Source organism: Symphodus melops, assembly GCF_947650265.1.
Source record: "Symphodus melops genome assembly, chromosome: 4".
Taxonomy (NCBI): Eukaryota; Metazoa; Chordata; class Actinopteri; order Labriformes; family Labridae; genus Symphodus; species Symphodus melops.
The window spans coordinates 181,532-201,678 of record NC_136694.1 but is presented as its reverse complement, the minus strand read 5'-3'; the positions used below and the strand labels follow the sequence as shown (position 1 = coordinate 201,678).

General features: G+C 44.6%; 2 protein-coding genes and 2 long non-coding RNA genes across 4 annotated transcripts; all 4 read left to right on the top strand.

Moving 5' to 3' along the window:
- Positions 1-6,173: 6,173 nt before the first annotated feature.
- Positions 6,174-9,578, top strand: LOC306822516 (uncharacterized protein). The gene is made up of 6 exons (XM_079341597.1): positions 6,174-6,398; positions 6,725-7,018; positions 8,062-8,130; positions 8,271-8,357; positions 8,510-8,553; positions 8,859-9,578. Exons 2-6 carry the CDS (start codon positions 6,778-6,780, stop codon positions 9,123-9,125), a joined length of 708 nt encoding a protein of 235 aa, XP_079197723.1. The 5' UTR covers positions 6,174-6,398; positions 6,725-6,777; the 3' UTR covers positions 9,126-9,578.
- Positions 9,579-10,705: 1,127 nt separating this feature from the next.
- On the top strand, positions 10,706-14,472 carry LOC306823054 (uncharacterized protein; the record flags this gene model as incomplete). The annotated part of the gene is made up of 4 exons (XM_079342419.1): positions 10,706-10,822; positions 12,716-12,985; positions 13,735-14,013; positions 14,462-14,472. Exons 1-4 carry the CDS (start codon positions 10,780-10,782, stop codon positions 14,470-14,472), a joined length of 603 nt encoding a protein of 200 aa, XP_079198545.1. The 5' UTR covers positions 10,706-10,779.
- Positions 14,473-14,611: 139 nt separating this feature from the next.
- LOC306822272 lies at positions 14,612-16,357 on the top strand. Its single transcript, XR_013778878.1, has 3 exons — positions 14,612-15,343; positions 16,144-16,212; positions 16,303-16,357. It is a non-coding gene; the product is annotated as an uncharacterized lncRNA (long non-coding RNA).
- On the top strand, positions 16,346-17,483 carry LOC306822274. The gene is made up of 3 exons (XR_013778880.1): positions 16,346-16,389; positions 16,684-16,739; positions 17,346-17,483. It is a non-coding gene; the product is annotated as an uncharacterized lncRNA (long non-coding RNA).
- Positions 17,484-20,147: the final 2,664 nt, after the last annotated feature.

Below are 20,147 nucleotides of genomic sequence, written 5' to 3'. Positions count from 1 at the left end.
GCTGTAGCTTTAAATATGTAAATCAGCTGTGTCTGTAGCTTTAAATATGTAAATGAGCTGTGTCTGTAGCTTTAAATATGTAAATGAGCTGTGTGTGTAGCTTTAAATATGTAAATGAGCTGTGTCTGTAGCTTTAAATATGTAAATGAGCTGTGGCCCTAAGGTGCATAACAGAACATTAGCCATTGGCTGCTAACTTCTAACAGAAAAGATAGGTCCCTGCGATCGACGTGGGAGTGTCCCCTACCTGGGGGAGGAGTTACTGCCCTTTGTGATGTCATGAAGCCGCATGTCAGTGAAAGATGTCCTTCTCTCTGTCCGTCTCTACAGATATTTCGACCTCTCATTTTACTACAGCTGTTGGACAGACTTATTTGTTCAGGTGTGACTATCCAAACGGTGCTAAAGTCCCAAGAGGTGTCTGTAAAGGAGAGGATCCCTCTTCATGCAACAATCTAGAAAACAATGGAAGAATCAACGTAAAGGAAGATAAGTGTAAAACGTATCTCAACGTCACAATAAGAGGAGTCACAGCTGAGGATACTGGGACATACTGGTGTGGAGCGAAAAGCAGCGCCTCGTTCTACGGCAGAGTTCTGCTGACTGTAGGTGAGTGATTGAGACCACAGGAAGTCAGACACAGAAACAACATGGAAACATCGCTTTACGTTCAGAATAAGTCCGTGTCGACGGTTCAGAACAATGACCTGTCGTGGAAAATTCTCCTTTTACGAGGTGGAGAGTTGCTAATTCTCAAGAAGAAAATTCACGGCGGCGCTTGAATCAGATCTCTTTTTATACGTGCAGCACGGAGGAGAGGCCAGAGCATCTTCTCCCGAACCCTTACATTACAAGTCCTTATATGCAGTACAGAGAGATGGAGGGAGGTGACCTTACACTTAACAAATGGTGATCTTTACATTACAATAGTTATTTGAAGTTTCCTGTATCCTGTCCTCTGGAGACAGTGACTCTGTGATAATCAAATTACATTTACATTTTGTATGGTGTTGTCTGAGAAAGAGGATGCCCTCCTGTGGCTTTCTTTCACCTTCATTCTTCAGAACATTTGGTGTCTCCTGGAAGTCTAGTTAATTTCTCACAGACCACATACAGTACATCGTATTATCATGCGCTATAGCGAGTGAATATGTAGTAAAGGCAGGAACGCCTTGTTCTCTAAAGCCTGTTTCTACACAGCGGTCCGGTACGGATCAGTACGGTTTGGTTCGATTAAGTCTGATCCTGTTTGTGTTTCCACGGCCACCCGTGCCATATTTGGTAGGCGGCGTGTAAGCCGGATGACGATAGCCGCTACATAATAGCATCACATGATAGCAGCTAACAGCTAACCGCTAACTAATAAATTTAACAAAGGAGAAAAACGCTACATTAACAAAACCAACGAAGAAGACATCCAGCAGGTCATCTCCTCCGTCACTGTCATGTGACTCTTTATTACAAGAACTCAATCCAGCTGTGTTTCAGAGAAGGCTGTGTGCGGCGAGGACAAATACAGTGGACACAGCGGACTGCAGGGTTTAGCTCCACCTTTTCGGGTCGGCTCGATGTTCTTGGCACCCCAACGAAAGGGTCCCAAAAAGTAGGACGGTACGGATCGGCTATTTGGGAATCTTTCCCGGGATCAGTCTATGGAAACGCTGCTAAATGCGCGCTGTACCGAGACGCGAAGTTGAGCGTCAGAAGTTGTTAGCGTCAGCGCCCTCGTCCTTCAGCACCCACAGGCTGCTCTCTCAGGGAACGTCTGAACCCGCTTTCACCTGTGAACCATTTTATGATCTCTTTTTAGCGCCTGACGCTACGCCGTCGACACCCTCAACGACCTCCCAGACCACGCCTACATCCAACCAGAAGAACGGTGAGGAACGACTCCTGAGGCTTCAGTCATTTAACATGAAGCGAGACAGCTCCGCTCCACAAATACCTCCACACACATTGTTCTGGAAGATTCTTCAGTGGTCGTATAATCGAGGACGTTTTTTTTGTCCACTATACAGAAGTCTCAAAGTTACCCATAATCCTCCCTGTGGTGGTCTGTGGAGTCCTGCTGCTGCTTCTCCCCGTTTGGCTTCTTGTCTACAAACGTAAGAGGTTTCTTCACCACGGTCTCACACACACACACACACACACACACACACACACACACACACACACACACACACACACACACATAATCATGAAGACATGATCAAACCTTCAGTTTCTCTCCTCCTTTATTTCTTCATTTAACCCTTTCCCTTCTTTTTCTCCTCGTTCAGGATGGAGGCGTTCAGACACCTGGACACATGGAGGAGCAGGCGAGGTGAGGTGTCAGTGTTCCCTTCACAGTCCAGCTGTCATGTGATGCACCGTGTGATTAATCGCTCAATTCAATAGTTAATTGTGATTAATCGCATTTTAATTGCGTGTTTGAAATGTGATTATTTTGTGGTGCTTTTGTTTTGTATTTGGATCAAAGCCTCGTTCAGTTAGAGATTAAAACAATGACTTTATCGTCTGCTCAGTGTGGATGAAACTGTCTGATAGTTTAGAGTCAAATATTTTAACAATATTTTTCCTCAAACGTTCGTCAGTATTTACAAATGAGTTCATGTTCTGCTCCTGAAGGAGCGAGCCTACGAGGAGATCCAGGAGCGCCCCCGTCAGCCGGCTCTTCCAACCATCTATAGCACGGCGACCTTTCCCACCGCCTCGCCTGTCCCACCGGGTTACTCCGCCATCACCTTCAAAAAGAGCTCGGACACGAGCGGAGCCGAATATTCCACTGTGACACACCCTGACCCGAGTCCCGCCTACTCAACTGTCAATCACCCCCTGCCCACACCCTCTGGAGACCCTGTTTACTCCACGCTCAGCGTCCCGCAGCAGCACTGAGGACAGTCCTGAGAGCTTCAGGTGTCCGTCCTGTTTTAGACGTCTCTGTGGTTCTTTGACCCGTCACGACGCAGACAGCTGGAGCGTTACATCGTTAAACATTCATTCAGGACTCATTTATCCTGTTTTTATATTTTTATATTATCTGTTTGTTTTTTTTAAATGGACCAAACAGTCGTTACAGAGTGACCTGCACATTTACTTTCATCACCTAGCAACAAGAAGCGCCGGACGCTGCCGGTGAAAACCAAATGACAACATCCAGTGTGGAAGTGTAACATCCTGCAGTTCCTGGAGTGTCCACTAGAGGCGTGTAGTGTTGACTGATCATGTTCAGCTTTACACCATGTGTGATGTGTTATCCACTTTTAGAAACATATTTAATGTAAAATGTTTTTGAAATTCAATCTTCAGTGGTTTTGTCTAATTAGTCTCTTTAATCTTTTCAGATTATTTTTTATTTTTATCTCTGTTTGTGAGTTTGTCATCGTTTGCTTGTTACAGATAATAAAAAAACATTTTATTGCACTAAATCATTTGGATGAAATTCTTCAGACAGATATCAGATATCAGACAGATATTGGCACAGATCTTTTTTGTTCACTTCCTGAAGACAGAGCAGGAAATGTCTCAACATGATCATCAAATGTTTTTCTGCTTCCTTCTACGACGTGGAAACAACCCGGACTCTTTTTACTTCATCACATTAAGAGGTTTGGAAATATTAACTGACGAAAATCTGTTATTTGATATTTATTTTACTCTATTGATCCCCTAAGGGGGAATTAAGTGTGAGTGTGGGATTCTTTGCTCCAGGAAGTGTTCAGGAAGAGGTCTGACACCTCTCCAGTTATCAGACACATTTCCATATTTAATCCACACCAGGACTTGAACCAGCAACTCTCCGGTTCCCATTCCAAGTCCCTACAGACTGAGCTACTGCTTTGCTCAAATTGATCGATTTATTGATACAGACTTAAAGGGTTCATACTTCAGAGGTCACATCCAATTAAATCCTCTCCTCCATCTTCCTCTAACATGTTTGTCTCCAAACCCCCCGATGATGAGAAAAGTCCATCCTCTCCGTCTTCTGCCTGCTCAAACAGGCCGTTTGGAGATGTTCCCTTCATGACATCACAAAGGGAAGTAGCCCCTCCCCTTCATGACATCACAAAGGGCAGTAGCCCCTCCCCCAGGTGGGTGACACTCCCACAGCTAGGTGTTTGTTCTGCCCTCTGAGTCTGCCTTCTCACCGTAAACAATAGGACATGGAGCCAGAAAGCAGCGAGTACACCAGAGCCCTTCCAGAGAGGGGGCGTGGTCAGACACAGCTCATTTACATATTTAAAGCTACAGACACAGAAACAGCCTGTTCTGAGCAGGGCTGAAATAGAGGGGTTTATAGACATGATCAATTTCTCTCTCTCTCTCTCTCTCTCTCTTTCTCTCTCTCTCTCTCTCTCTCTCTCTCCAATAAAAGAAATCTTAAAAAAAAACCTAAACAACAACTTCCTGTTCATGAATAATAATAATAATCTCAGCTCCTTCCCTTTATGTTCAGATTGAGGAGCAGTGAACAGTGATGCTCTTCGTCTCCTCCTCAGTGTTTTACCTCCTCTTCTATTTCTGACCTGTTGTGGTTGTGACTGCTGCTTCCAGTTTATCTCTGTGTGTGTGTTTCCTCTGATGACTGTGAGATGACATCATGAGGTGTCAATAAAGAGGAAGGAACCACTCGACACGTTCAGGAAGCAGAACAGTTTGAGACGCTGCACCACCATGAAGACCTTCGTCCTGCTCCTCATCATCACGACCCTGACAGGTAAACCTTTTTATCATGACACCAGTTAACCATCTCTCCGTCAGTGTGTGTGTGTGTGTGTGTGTGTGTGTGTGTGTGTGTGTGTGTGTGTGTGTGTGTGTGTGTGTGTGTGTGTGTGATATTTCCTTCAGTATGAGCAGATAGAGTATGATAAGATAAAATGTTCACTGCTTCACTCTTTTACCTGAAATCACATTTTACACACTCACACATGTTGTGTGGTCTCTCTTCATGTGCAGCGTTCAAGCTTTCCTTCCTTCTCTGTGAGAGGGAGACTTGTTCAACTAACTAACTAACAGCCTACAACATAAAGTTGTTAATGGTAGTTAATGGTATGGTAGCTCCTCCGTTAAAGACGTTTATCTCACTCAGCTCAGAAATCACATCTCGAACCACTCGGTCGACGGTTCGAGTCCAGTGTTGGATTCCTCAGTGTGTCTCCAGTGTGGCCGTCACACTGCACACATCAGGCAAAAAAATGGCTTCTTTTAAAACAAGCCTGCTCCCACAATGTAATGTAATTAGTTTGTATGTGAAAGTTAGGACCTCTTTTTATCCAGTATGTTTTTAGTGTGTATGTGAAAGTTAGGACCTCTTTTTATCCAGTATGTTTTTAGTGTGTATGTGAAAGTTAGGACCTCTTTTTATCCAGTATGTTTTTAGTGTGTATGTGATAGTTTTAAATGTAATGCTTTGGAGTGTACATACTTTATATGTTAACAACAGCCTGCTCAGGGACTGCAGGTGCTACAACCTGGTATAATGCATCTCTCCTTTCTGAGGTTAATGTATATTGTACACTGCCCCTGTTCAAATAAATCAATAAATAAATAAAGAAGAAGAAAGTCAGATGGACAATAGATCCAACAGAAGCAACACAAGTAGTCTTGGTGTTTTGGTACGAAAGGAAAAATAACAAAAATCAAAAATGAGAGTAATGACCGACACACAGAGCAGAGTTTAAAAATGTTGAATATAAAGAATAATGAAAAACAGTAAATGTGTGAGTGTTCATGTAACATCACTGTCGGGCTGATAAATATCAAACATCCCGTCTCTCGCCTCGTCGGCGGGCTGAATCTGCAGCCGGGCGACGGTGACTTAAAGTCCTGGGACAAAAGGACGAGTCGTCCCTCTGTGTGAATGTGTCTCTCACAGTGAAGCTTCTGTTTTAAAGGATGTTCATCCAGGACTCCTCACTGGTGTGTTTGGTGATGTTTCCTGATTTAAAGCTCAACATCAGTGTGTGAGGGTTTCTGATCACGACGTCACTGATGCAGGAAACGTGTTCAGGTGTCAGAGTCTGATCTGAATGTTTCCCTCTCATCTGCAGGCTGTGACCTGCAGGAACATGTGAAGGGATACGAAGATGGATGGGTGGACTTCACGTGCAGATATCCAACAGCTAATAAAAGATATAAAGCTGTTGAGTTAAAGTCTTTTAATGAAACACTCAGAGCATGCGATGACACGGCAGGTTGGAAAAATCAAAGCAGATTTCACCTTTACCATAATGTGACAGATCGAAGTGTCAGAGTGATCGTGAGACAACTTCTATCCAACGACCACGAGTTCAAGTTTAGATTTCACAAGACCAAAGATTCTGATGAGGACGGTCAAGATAACAACGATGGACAATGTTCAGGTGACTGCAAGAAAAAGACGGTGAACTTGGAACTTGGTGAGAAATGTTTTGATTTTTGGAGTTGATAGTTTAGGAACGTGTCTGAATAATAAGAGGTTGTTTAGAAGCGCAGACAGCACAGCAGAAGAGAGTCACATGTTTGTACTGACGTGACTTCAGTCCCTTTACAGTTTCACAGCAAACATTTCAGCAGGTATATATTTTTTTTTTTTTTTCAGTCCCTTTTAAAATGTTTGTTTTCATGAAATACTTGAACATTTAGTAAATGACAGATTTTCACAGTTGACCTTCAGGGCCACCGTAGATTAAGGTCATAGAGAGGAAGTGTGTACTGAGGTAACGAGTTGTTCTGTTGTTTGCAGGTGAAGCTGTGAAAACATTTACTCAGACTGCATACATCGAGTCTAAAACCACCATGACGTGTGAATATCCAGAAAACTGCTCAAAAGTCCCGATATTCTGCAAAGACTTCATCTGTGAGGACATTCAGTCAAGTCAACCGACGTCAAACAGGATGTTTGGTCTCAAAAAAGGAAAAACAGGTTTCAACGTGACCATCAGTCACGTGACCATGAAGAATCAGGGCGACTACTGGTGTGGATGTCAGGATGGACCTTCTCGAGCTGGACTGAAGAAGATTCATCTAAAGGTTGAAAGTGAGTGACTTTATGTCCTTTCTAAACCCACCGGAAATATAAACCCCTCCCCCTTTAAAGGTCACATGATCTCCTCCTCTTCTTCAGGTGAAATCAGTGTCCTCGCTCCTCTTCATCATGTGTGTGAAGTGTGTTGTTGTAAATCCACTCTGATCCTGTATTTGATCATGTCTATAAACCCCTCTATTTCAGCCCTGCTCAGAACAGGCTGTTTCTGTGTCTGTAGCTTTAAATATGTAAATGAGCTGTGTATGTAGCTTTAAATATGTAAATCAGCTGCGTCTGTAGCTTTAAATATGTAAATGAGCTGTGTATGTAGCTTTAAATATGTAAATGAGCTGTGTATGTAGCTTTAAATATGTAAATGAGCTGTGGCCCTAAGGTGCATAACAGAACATTAGCCATTAGCTGCTAACTTCTAACAGAAAAGTCTGATCCTGTTTGTGTTTCCACGGCCACCCGTGCCATATTTGGTAGGCGGCGTGTAAGCCGGATGACGATAGCCGCTACATAATAGCATCACATGATAGCAGCTAACAGCTAACCGCTAACTAATAAATTCAACAAAGGAGAAAAACACTACATTAATAAAACCAACGAAGAAGACATCCAGCAGGTCATCTCCTCTGTCACTGTCATGTGACTCTTTATTACCTGAACTCAATCCAGCTGTGTTTCAGAGAAGGCTGTGTGCGGCGAGGACAAATACAGTGGACACAGCGGACTGCAGGGTTTAGCTCCACCTTTTCGGGTCGGCTCGATGTTCTTGGCACCCCAACGAAAGGGTCCCAAAAAGTGGGACGGTACGGATCGGCTATTTGGGAATCTTTCCCGGGATTAGTCTATGGAAACGCTGCAAAATGCGCGCCGTACCGAGACGAACCGAGCCGGACCACTCGGTGGAAACGGGGCTTTGTCCTGAGGGTGTCGACGGACGAGGGAGCACGGAGCTGCTCCCTCGTCCTTCAGCACCCACAGGCTGCTCTCTCAGGGAACGTCTGAACCCGCTTTCATCTGTAAACCATTTTATGATCTCTTTTTAGCGCCTGACGCTACGCCGTCGACACCCTCAACGACCTCCCTGACCACGCCTGCATCCAACCAGAAGAACGGTGAGGAACGACTCCTGAGGCTTCAGTCATTTAACATGAAGCGAGACAGCTCCGCTCCACAAATACCTCCCCACACATTGTTCTGGAAGATTCTTCAGTGGTCGTATAATCGAGGACGGTTTTTTTTGTCCACTATACAGAAGTCTCAAAATTACCCATAATCCTCCCTGTGGTGGTCTGTGGAGTCCTGCTGCTGCTTCTCCCCGTTTTGCTTCTTGTCTACAAACGTAAGAGGTTTCTTCACCACGGTCACGCACACACACACACACACACACACACACACACACACACATAATCATGAAGACATGATCAAACCTTCAGTTTCTCTCCTCCTTTATTTCTTCATTTAACCCTTTCCCTTCTTTTTCTCCTCGTTCAGGACGGAAGCGTTCAGACACCTGGACACATGGAGGAGCAGGCGAGGTGAGGTGTCAGTGTTCCCTTCACAGTCCAGCTGTCATGTGATGCACCGTGTGATTAATCGCCGAATTCAATAGTTAATTGTGATTAATCGCATTTTAATTGCGTGTTTGAAATGTGAATATTTTGTGGTGCTTTTGTTTTGTATTTGGATCAAAGCCTCGTTCAGTTAGAGATTAAAACAATGACTTTATCTTCTGCTCAGTGTGGATGAAACTGTCTGATAGTTTAGAGTCAAATATTTTAACAATATTTTTCCTCAAACGTTCGTCAGTATTTACAAATGAGTTCATGTTCTGCTCCTGAAGGAGCGAGCCTACGAGGAGATCCAGGAGCGCCCCCGTCAGCCGGCTCTTCCAACCATCTATAGCACGGCGACCTTTCCCACCGCCTCGCCTGTCCCACCGGGTTACTCCGCCATCACCTTCAAAACGAGCTCGGACACGAGCGGAGCCGAATATTCCACTGTGACACACCCTGACCCGAGTCCCGCCTACTCAACTGTCAATCACCCCCTGCCCACACCCTCTGGAGACCCTGTTTACTCCACGCTCAGCGTCCCGCAGCAGCACTGAGGACAGTCCTGAGAGCTTCAGGTGTCCGTCCTGTTTTAGACGTCTCTGTGGTTCTTTAACCCGTCACGACGCAGACAGCTGGAGCGTTACATCGTTAAACATTCATTCAGGACTCATTTATCCTGTTTTTATATTTTTATATTATCTGTTTGTTTTTTTTAAATGGACCAAACAGTCGTTACAGAGTGACCTGCACGTTTACTTTCATCACCTAGCAACAAGAAGCGCCGGACGCTGCCGGTGAAAACCAAATGACAACATCCAGTGTGGAAGTGTAACATCCTGCAGTTCCTGGAGTGTCCACTAGAGGCGTGTAGTGTTGACTGATCATGTTCAGCTTTACACCATGTGTGATGTGTTATCCACTTTTAGAAACATATTTAATGTAAAATGTTTTTGAAATTCAATCTTCAGTGGTTTTGTCTAATTAGTCTCTTTAATGTTTTTAGATTATTTTTTATTTTTATCTCTGTTTGTGAGTTTGTCATCGTTTGCTTGTTACAGATAATAAAAAAACATTTTATTGCACTAAATCATTTGGATGAAATTCTTCAGACAGATATCAGATATCAGACAGATATTGGCACAGATCTTTTTTGTTCACTTACTGAAGACAGAGCTGGAAATGTCTCAACATGATCATCAAATGTTTTTCTGCTTCCTTCTACGACGTGGAAACAACCCGGACTCTTTTCACTTCATCACATTAAGAGGTTTGGAAATATTAACTGACAAAAATCAGTTATTTGATATTTATTTTACTCTATTGATCAGAAATGTGTCTGACACCTCTCCAGTTATCAGACACATTTCCATATTTAATCCACACCAGGACTTGAACCAGCAACTCTCCGGTTCCCATTCCAAGTCCCTACAGACTGAGCTACTGCTTTGCTCAAATTGATCGATTTATTGATACAGACTTAAAGGGTTCATACTTCAGAGGTCACATCCAATTAAATCCTCTCCTCCATCTTCCTCTAACATGTTTGTCTCCAAACCCCCCGATGATGAGAAAAGTCCATCCTCTCCGTCTTCTGCCTGCTCAAACAGGCCGTTTGGAGATGTTCCCTTCATGACATCACAAAGGGCAGTAGCCCCTCCCCTTCATGACATCACAAAGGGCAGTAGCCCCTCCCCCAGGTGGGTGACACTCCCACAGCTAGGTGTTTGTTCTGCCCTCTGAGTCTGCCTTCTCACCGTAAACAATAGGACATGGAGCCAGAAAGCAGCGAGTACACCCGAGCCCTTCCAGAGAGGGGGCGTGGTCAGACACAGCTCATTTACATATTTAAAGCTACAGACACAGAAACAGCCTGTTCTGAGCAGGGCTGAAATAGAGGGGTTTATAGACATGATCAAATACAGGATCAGAGTGGATTTACAACAACACACTTCACACACGTGTTGAAGAGGAGCGAGGACACTGATTTCACCTGAAGAAGAAGAGGAGGAGGTCATGTGACCTGTATGATACAGAAAGCTTGTTGGAGTTAAGAGGTGGAGGAAGAGGGTGGTTACCTTTCATGCGACTGACAGTATGTTCTCAGGAAACACGGCTGTCAGTGCAGACCAACCAGAGAAAGAGGAACTGACAACACGGAGAGAAGGCGAATAATATTCAGAGACGATTTCAGCATCCAAGACTGCAAACATGAGGAGATTTCTCCTGCTGCTCCTCGCACTGATGACCACAGGTCAGTCACTTTAAACTGACATCATACAAAGTTTTAAAACTCTCCAGCTTTTCTGTTTCCTCTGAAAAACTGAAAACCACTCTCTCACAAAAACTAAATATGTCTAAAAGAATCCTGCAGGTGGATGTAATTAACGCCAGTTTAATCGTTCTGAAAGTTTCCTCCATTTTTCTAAAATTACATCTGATGATGTCACAGTCACATGACTGAAAATCGCAATTCTTCTTTTAATGATTTCTCAGCTGCTTTAAAAACAAATAAATCCCCATCTGAGGGTTCAGGTCTGAGATGAAACAAAAAGAGTTGTGAGACGTACGTTTATTAAGATGGTTAAAATGGTTATTGTGAAGGTTGGATCCTCTGCCTGTAAAGTCACCTTGTCCCGGCGCCCCACTTTCTAACAGTGTCTTTTCAGTGTTCTGATGCTAATGCTAATAAAGGTTAACAATGACACTGAAGCATGGAGTGTGCTCCTGAAGAGGAGAACACAGCGGCAGGAAGTGAAAACACAAAGAGCTAATTTAAGCAGCAGACACAGAGCAGTCAGTTCAGACAGGTGCAGAAACTTCAACACCTGTGAAGTTTGCAGATTGCACAGGAAAGGTGTGAAAGGTTTCAGCTGCTGCTTCTAGAAGCATCTTTAAAAGACAGAATCTGTCCTGGTTTGTGTTGTTGTAGTTTTCATTCTGTCCTCAGTGTTTTGTGTTTCCTGCCTTGTTGATGACCCTGATTAGTCTCACCTGTGTCTGATTACCTCCTGTCTATTTAGTCTCTGTCTTTGGTCCCCTCTGTGTCTCTTCGTTGTAGTCAGTCTCTGTGAGTGTCTTGTCCGGTGGTTGTTTCCCGTTGGTCCCTGGATTTATGTTGTTTTTGTCCTCGTGGTTTTTGGACATTCTGGATTATTGTTTGTGTGAGTTTGTGTTAATAAATCAGCTCCTTTTGTTTTACCTCCTCCCCTGTTTTTCTGCCCGCGCCCGTGACACTGCAGCCAATCTGACGTCAGCGCTGACGCTTGATTGGCCAATCAGCAGTCCTCGAAATGTACCTCAGGAAGAAGAGACGTCGTCAAACCTCAGAATACAAAGTTAGAGAACAAACAAGACTATCACACGCGAGCATTAGAAAGGGCCAATCAGAGAGCTGCTCTCTTCCTGTGTGATCAGTCAGCCAATCAGAGAGCTGCTCTCTTCCTCTGTGATCAGTCAGCCAATCAGAGAGCTGCTCTCTTCCTCTGTGATCAGTCATCCAATCAGAGAGCTGCCCTCTTCCTCTGTGATCAGACGTCCAATCAGAGAGCTGCTCTCTTCCTGTGTGATCAGTCAGCCAATCAGAGAGCTGCTCTCTGCCTCTGTGGTCATGAAGGAAACCTGCTGTGTTGAAGCTTCTCTGACAACAATGCAGCAGCCAGTATGTCCTCCTTCTAACTTTAGATTCTGCTCCTGAATGCTCTGGATCTGATTGGACCAGAGAAGGTAGGCGGGGCTTTGAAGGCCGTTTGTTGGGAGTACCTTTAAAAAGAAAAAGTTAAAGGGTATTTTTTCACATTATCGCGTCTTTAAGTTTAAGTTCAATGATGCTCTTTAATACAACTTTCAGTAAAAATAAAGTCTTTGTAATGTCGTGTGATGTGACACTTCACATGACAGTCCAACTTCATCACAACACATGTTCATGTCCCCTCCCTCAGCATGTGTCCTCACCTGCTGGTTGTAACGTTCACACTTTAACCAGCTGCCTTGATTTATATTCACAATATTAATATTATGATTTGCTCTAGCGTGCAGCGCTCATGCATCACGTCTTTACAGGATCTGTGTTGAGGCTGCTCGTTTATAAAACATGCACAGAGAGTGTTAGGATGTCTGACATGATGTGTCTTTGTCTGCTCTGCAGGGCGTGAGGCCTCACATGAAGTCATCAGATGCCAGAGAGGATGGGTCGACTTCACCTGCCCATATCGCAACATAAAACAAGGACTTCCAAAGATTAATGTAGCGTATAGGGGAAAACGTGTTTTTAGTACTAAAAAAGATGAGTGGGAAGACAAAGACAGAGTGTCCTTGTATAATGACACAAAGAACAAAATCCTGAGAGTGATCGTCAAAGAACTTCAGGACGATGACGCCATCGAGTGGAAGTGCACGCAGAGGCAGAGAGCAGCAGGTCAGAGACACGTTTTGACTTCTTGTTCTTCATTAAAGTGACATCCTGGTCAGTTTCATAAGAACAACATGAACTGAATAAGTAAAGGCCCTTTAACTGCAGCACTCTGAATTATCAGACTATGTGCATGCAGACTTCTGTGTGTGTGCAGAGACACAGGAAGCTGACTAATCAGGAAATCATGATAAACAGATTGAAAGGTGTCGAGGTTCACATCTGTACAGATCTATAACGTGAGGACACATCAGTGTCTTTAAATCAGAGGAAACATTTTGTCTCAAAGACAGAAAATGAAAAGAGGTGAGAAGATAACAGACAAAAACTGTGAGACAGCTTTACAAGAAGAACAACACAAATAAGACAAACATCCATGATGCAGCGTTTAATGAGAGGAAACACTGACGAGCAGGTCAGCAGCTCCTAAATGAATCTGTGTCACTCATCATCTGTCTCACTTTGTTCAATGAATAATGATCCGTTTAAATCAGGCTTAAGTCGGCGTCAGTGGATGAGCTGCCATTGGCTCATGAGAGCAGGGGGCGGGACATAGGGGTAGGAGCTCCTCATGTAGAGCTGGCCGCTCTCTGCTATCACTTAGTCTCCTCCAGCTCTGATTTCTCTCCACCTATCACGTTACAGATACAGTTTCTCCACTAACAAGATGTGTCTGAGTGTTTCTGCACACTGCTGAACTTCTCTGTATTTACAGCATTTACACAGATCACATTTTATTTCTCTTTTATTTGCAGATAAAGATGGTTGCCAGAAGCCAATTTTCCAAAATGCGTACATTAAAGCTGAGACCACCATCTCATGTGAAAACCAGAAAGCTGCTTACCAGTGCAGTGCTGTGTTTTTCTGTAAAGACAGCGGTTCAGACTGTGAGCCTATCTCATTAACAAAGACGTCAATGGAGACGAATTTCCTCAACGTGTCTATCAGAGATGTGTCGTCACAAGGGATCTACTGGTGCGGACTCAGATCTGGTGGTGGACATTACCGAGCTGGACTCCGACTAAAGGTTGAAGGTGAGTCAGTGAAGAATGTTCCACATCAACGTATCATAACTCCAGTCTCTCTGTGTGAATGTGTGTGTGTGAGTCCTGACTGTCTCCAGTGAGGGAGAAGCTGGAGTCCTGCTGGCTGTGTTGTTGTCAGAGCTGTGTTTACATGGACGGGACGGCCGGCTCCTCCCCTTGTGTATAAAAGCTGTTTGAGTCAAGAAGAAGAAGAACATACTCACTGATTATTGGATGAAGAGTTTTTACATCATTCTGTGTCAGTTTACAGGAAGCTAGCAGCTAACTAAAGAGCGCTAACATTAGCATGCTACTATAATGCAGGACACAGGTGATTGAAGCTTACAGCTAACTTAAGAGCACTAGCATTAGCATGCTAACACAACAATGCAGGACAAGGTGATTGAAGCTAACAGCTAACTACAGAGCGCTAACATTAGCATGCTTACATATGCAGGACACAGGTGATTTAAGCTACCAGCTAAATACAGAGCGCTAACATTAGCATGCTAACACAACAATGCAGGACACAGGTTATTGAAGCTTACAGCTAACTTAAGAGCACTAACATTAGCATGCTAGCATATGCATGACACAGGTGATTGAAGCAAACAGCTAACTACAGAGCGCTAACATTAGCATGCTAGCACAACAATGCAGGACACAGGTTATTGAAGCTTACAGCTAACTTAAGAGCACTAACATTAGCATGCTAGCATATGCAGGACACAGGTGATTGAAGCCAACAGCTAACTACAGAGTGCTAACATTAGCATGCTACCACAACAATGCAGGACACAGATGACTGAAGCTACAAGCTAAAGATGATTTTGTCCAACACTTTCAGTTAATAGTTCTTTATTATAGTGCGTTTCATTTGATAACTGTTCATGAGTGGGTGGAGGAGGGTTGGAGGCGTGTCTCTGGATGAGGGCGGAGGCTTCAGTATGGAGGAGGCGTGGCCTAACAGCAGTTTGTTTTGGTTTCATGCTGGTGTCGTTGATTTCTCTCTTTCTGTCCACAGAAGGTATCACCGAATTCAAAAGGTGTCCAAAAGTTGGAGACACTTTGGAATACTTTTGTAAATATCCAAAGGAAGAAAAAGAATCTGAGAAATTCATCTGTAAGGGAGAAGATCCTTATGTTTGCAGACCCATATTAACCACTGAGGAGACCGAAAATGGAAGCTTCTCCATGACGGTGAACCGACAGAAGAAAAACATCAACATAAGAGTGAAGACAGTGACAGAGGACGACTCTGGGACGTACTGGTGTGGAGCTCTAAGCACTGATAAATCAAGGGACAACAGGTTCTTTCACAGGATGGAGCTGACAGCAGGTGAGCGCTCACTGTGTGGAGACGATGAGGTTTAAAGAACTGAGGGAGTGAAAGAACACAACCTCTAACATTAACTGATGATTGTTGACTTTAGTCCTGCATTATGTCAAAGACGCCATTTATCAAAGACACGTTAAAGGACGAGCTCATCAGGGGATGGACAACCTGTGAACACCTGTACGATCGTCCGTCCATGAGACCGTCTTTTAGGGTGTAGCCAGCAGCATTTGCTCCTGCCGCACACTGAGCGTCCTCCCGATGTGCAGCCTAAGCTCCCTTTGTGTACTTTAGTTATTCACTTCACTTCCTTTCTGCCCTGACAGCAACAGCCCCAGGAGCTCTAAAATCTGAACTGGACCAGTCGAGCTCTCTCTGAGTCAGAGAGACAGAATCAATGAGTAACAGCTGGGTAATGAGTCCTAACCCTCTGATTACTGCGAACACGCTCAGAGGGCTCCAAAGTACGAAACCACATGTGAGGGGGAAATGTTTCGAACTGTCGTTCTGCTGGAGGTAAAACAAACAGGAAGTGGTTTGGTGGTGAAGAGGGGATGGGTGGGGGGTTTATAGAAGAAGAAGTGAGGTGTGTATTCTCAGCTCCTGCAGGGTGTGAAGTTTGGTTTGGTTTTTGAAGAAAATGCGTCAAACAAAGTTCAAAGATTCGCAGCTGGTTTGTTCAGAGCTTTTAGAACAGAGCTTTGTGTCACAGCATCTGCTCCAATAGACAATCTTTGATATGAGAACGCATTACTGACTGTCTGTAGCAACATAAATCTGATGCACTTTTTTCTTGCTTTCAGTTCCATCTCCGTCCACTTCATCTCCTGTTTCTACGCCCCGGCTGACTCCTGCACCGAGAGAGAGAAAACGTGAGATGTTTGCAGCCTGCAGGAGGAGTGACGATGTTTTAAACCTCCTTTACCATTTCTAACTGTTCTTGTCTTAATATTTTCTTGCAGATGGCTTCATCTGGTTCATTGCTTTGATGGTCTGTGGCGTTGTGCTGCTGCTGCTCTTTGTGCTAATCTCAATCATCATCTACAAACGTAAGACGGATTGTGCAACATGAAAACCCCTCTGACAACATCCTGTGATGTCTTAAAGGAACCCACAGGAGATAGACTTCATGAGTAAACATGATGTCGATCATGTCTGGAAGTTTTAGAAGTTTAATCTTTGTACATCTCTGGAGATTTAGACGCTGATACACGAGACCTCATCAGACGGAGAATTAAAAATCAACTGTTTCTTTACCTGTGACTGAGACTGGCATGCAAATGTGACCAAATGACTTTCCTGTAATGAATCTTTGAACATTTTTATGGCTTTCTTCTTTGCAGGGTTGTCACTTTCAAAAAGATCAGGACTTGGAGCAGGTGCCCGAAACAACGAAGAGGTAAATGTACACAAATATAATTCAGTCTGACAACTCCTGTTTGTATCGTTTAAAATATTTATTGCAGCAAAACATCCTTTGTGTTGGGCGTCCAGGCTCCAAACTCTTTGAGTTGACTGAACTAGCTGATAGGTGTCAGCTCGTCTATGACGTGTGGACCAGAACAAAGCAGACGCTCAAAGATCCTCTGTGTCATGGTGTCACCTCAGAAACCTCCTCAAGCCTCTGCATACCAAGCTGCTCTCTCTCCCCCTCGTGCCCACTTTCTCCTGATTGGCCAGCTCTCTGGAAGCCATTGAGGGGTGCAGAACGCTGCAGGGCTGCCAGGGGAGACGGCTTCTCTCCTGAGCTGCTTTTAACAGCTTACACAGAGGCTTGAAGCCATCTCTTCAAATTCTTGTTTTCATATGTTTGCAAACCCAAATCCTCTGCAGACTTACACTGGCAATGAAGGAGCAAATGTGTTGATGCATTCAAGGCCTGTCACAGGCTGCAGGATTCTTATATCAATTCTGTAGGCTGATCAAATCTTAAGTTAGGTAATACAGTGGTGTCTTTACAAGAATCACTCAGCTGCTCAGAGATGGTATTCTTCTTCTGTCCCAGCAGGAGAACGTCTACGAGGAGGCACGGGCGTGCGTCACAAATCCAGACTCACAAACAGTTTATGCTACCGTCAACTTTCCCACGAACTCGTCCGCCTCGCTGCATTACTCAGCCATCAGCTTCCAGCAGAGCTCCGACAAAGATGGAGGTGAGGCATGGATCAAACCCAGCCCCTCCGCATGTGAATACTCTTCTGTGAAGCCGAGCAGAAGTCCAGCCGGCTCTGATGTCTATCAACCGTCCAGACCTTCAGAGGATCCTCTCTATTCCACGGTCAACAAGAAGCATTGAGGATGGATCCGCTTTGACAGGATCAAGTCTGAAGGACTGAGGAAATCCTTTTCTTTAGATTAGGTGGCAAGATTCATCGTGGAGCAAAGAAGAAACCTGTTTGATCTGAAACGAGGAAAAATAAAGAAGGTCTCCATCCAATGCACTCACACATTTAAACATCTACCATCACATTTTTTTAACTGCTGGAAAGTTTGTTTTACTAAGCAGCATCCTCCGATGTTGAAACATGAAGCTGATGTTGAAGTGTAACATCCTGCAGTTCCTGGAGTGTCCACTAGAGGCTGGCTGCAGTACCTGGAGTGTCCACTAGAGGCTGGCTGCAGCAGCACAGGAAGTCACATACACACCCATTCAAACAGCCTGTTTTTACAGCAGACATGAACATGTTTACAGCCTGCTTCAAAAAACCAAAAACCACACGGGGGACTCCAGCGCCCCCTGCAGGGACACACGGGGGACTCCAGCGCCCCCTGCAGGGACACACGGGGGACTCCAGCGCCCCCTGCAGGGACATACGGGGGACTCCAGCAACCCCTGCAGGGACACACGGGGGACTCCAGCGCCCCCTGCAGGGACATACGGGGGACTCCAGCAACCCCTGCAGGGACACACGGGGGACTCCAGCGCCCCCTGCAGGGACACACGGAGGACAACACTCAGGCTTCAAACATTCATACTTACAGTCCATTGAGTAGTAAGCTAAATTTGCATCTTCCATTAGTTTGTAGACGTCCATTTTGAAGTTTCTTACAAAGCAGAAACTTGAGAAAGTGTCAAAAGCTGCAGTTCCTCGAGTGTCCACTTGAGTCCCTAAATCCTGGTGAGCTTCCATATTAAAATGTCTATTTTAACAAAGTCGTGTTGTTGGTGGATTGTTGTAGAAGTTGATGATTTTGTTGAACTTGAAGCTTATGTTGAATGTTGTCATGATACTGATGATTTCTTTTATACACATAAACACTGTCTTTCACTGTATCTGATTGTCTTTGTGATCATATTTGATGTTTATTTTCTCCTTTGAAAAACAAAGTGTTTAAATTGTCCATTAATAAATCTTCATATCCATCACAACCTGCATTGAGTGATCAAGTTATTCTTTAAAGGAGCAGTCTGTCACTCCGCCCCCTGGTGTTTAAAATGTGTACTGCAGTCTAAACTGTAATCATCACAGAGAGCTGTCTCCGCCCCCTCCTCTCACACAGGTCAGCATGTGGTGGACACTGTAGCTTCAGTGTTTAGCCAGCTCTGCGTGTGGACACTGTAGCTTCAGTGTTTAGCCAGCTCTGCATGTAGAGACACTGTAGCTTCAGTGTTTAGCCAGGTCTGCATGTGGTGGACACTGTAGCTTCAGTGTTTAGCCAGCTCTGCATGTGGTGGACACTGTAGCTTCAGTGTTTAGCCAGCTCTGCATGTGGTGGACACTGTAGCTTCAGTGTTTATCCAGCGCTGCATGTGGTGGACACTGTAGCTTCAGTGTTTAGCCAGCTCTGCATGTGGTGGACACTGTAGCTTCAGTGTTTATCCAGCGCTGCATGTGGTGGACACTGTAGCTTCAGTGTTTAGCCAGCTCTGCATGTGGTGGACACTGTAGCTTCAGTGTTTAGCCAGCTCTGCATGTGGTGGACACTGTAGCTTCAGTGTTTAGCCAGCTCTGCATGTGGTGGACACTGTAGCTTCAGTGTTTAGCCAGCTCTGCATGTGGTGGACACTGTAGCTTCAGTGTTTAGCCAGCTCTGCATGTGGTGGACACTGTAGCTTCAGTGTTTAGCCAGCTCTGCATGGGTCTGTAAAGCTTTCTGCGTTCTAACCTCTCTCCATGTTTCATCTCCAACATTGATCCTAGTTTGAGCAGCTTTCTGCTGCTGGAGCTTATTAGAAACATGCAGAGGCTTTTTAGCTCGGGTACAATCACTTCTATCTGAAGCAGTTCCACTGCCCGCTTCCATCGCTGCAACACCTGTTCACCTGATAACTGCTCTCATATCTGGCAAACCCAGGGGCGTCCAAAACGGCCTTCAAAGCCCCGCCTACCTTCTCTGGTCCAATCAGATCCAGAACATTCAGGAGCAGAATCTAAAGTTAGACGGAGGACATACTTCTCTTTCGGTAAAAACACAAAGTAAACAAGAAACCTTTTAGAGTTTTCCAAATCATCACATTTATTTTTTTGAGAGAGAAAAATTGAAACTACAAAAACCCAGTTAATAAAAACTGCAGTGATCGTCTGCTTCTTCTTAACATTTATTGGTTTATCTCTTGTGTTTATAAAAAGATTAAAAACATCTCTTCATTGGTGTCTAGCTCGTGTCCATGCTCTCTGCGGGGGCCAAACCCCCTCCTTCCCCTCCCTGGACGCTCTGGTAGATGGACGCCATGTCAGCGTTGGTTCTGATCTGATTTGCAAAGTCCACCATGCTGGGGCTCCGCTCCACCTCAGGGATGGCCAGCAGGGCGGCGACAGCGCGCATCGCAGAGCGCCGAAGCTCCTCCTGCTTCTCAAACTCCTGC

What these genes read in the sequence shown, in the direction of transcription:
- LOC306822516 (XM_079341597.1), top strand. Translation starts at nt 6,778, where the DNA reads ATGACGTGTGAATATCCAGAAAACTGCTCAAAAGTCCCGATATTCTGC. An exon ending in GATTCATCTAAAGGTTGAAA is followed by an intron (nt 7,019 to 8,061) that starts GTGAGTGACTTT and finishes ATCTCTTTTTAG; the next exon opens with CGCCTGACGCTACGCCGTCG. An exon ending in TGCATCCAACCAGAAGAACG is followed by an intron (nt 8,131 to 8,270) that starts GTGAGGAACGAC and finishes TCCACTATACAG; the next exon opens with AAGTCTCAAAATTACCCATA.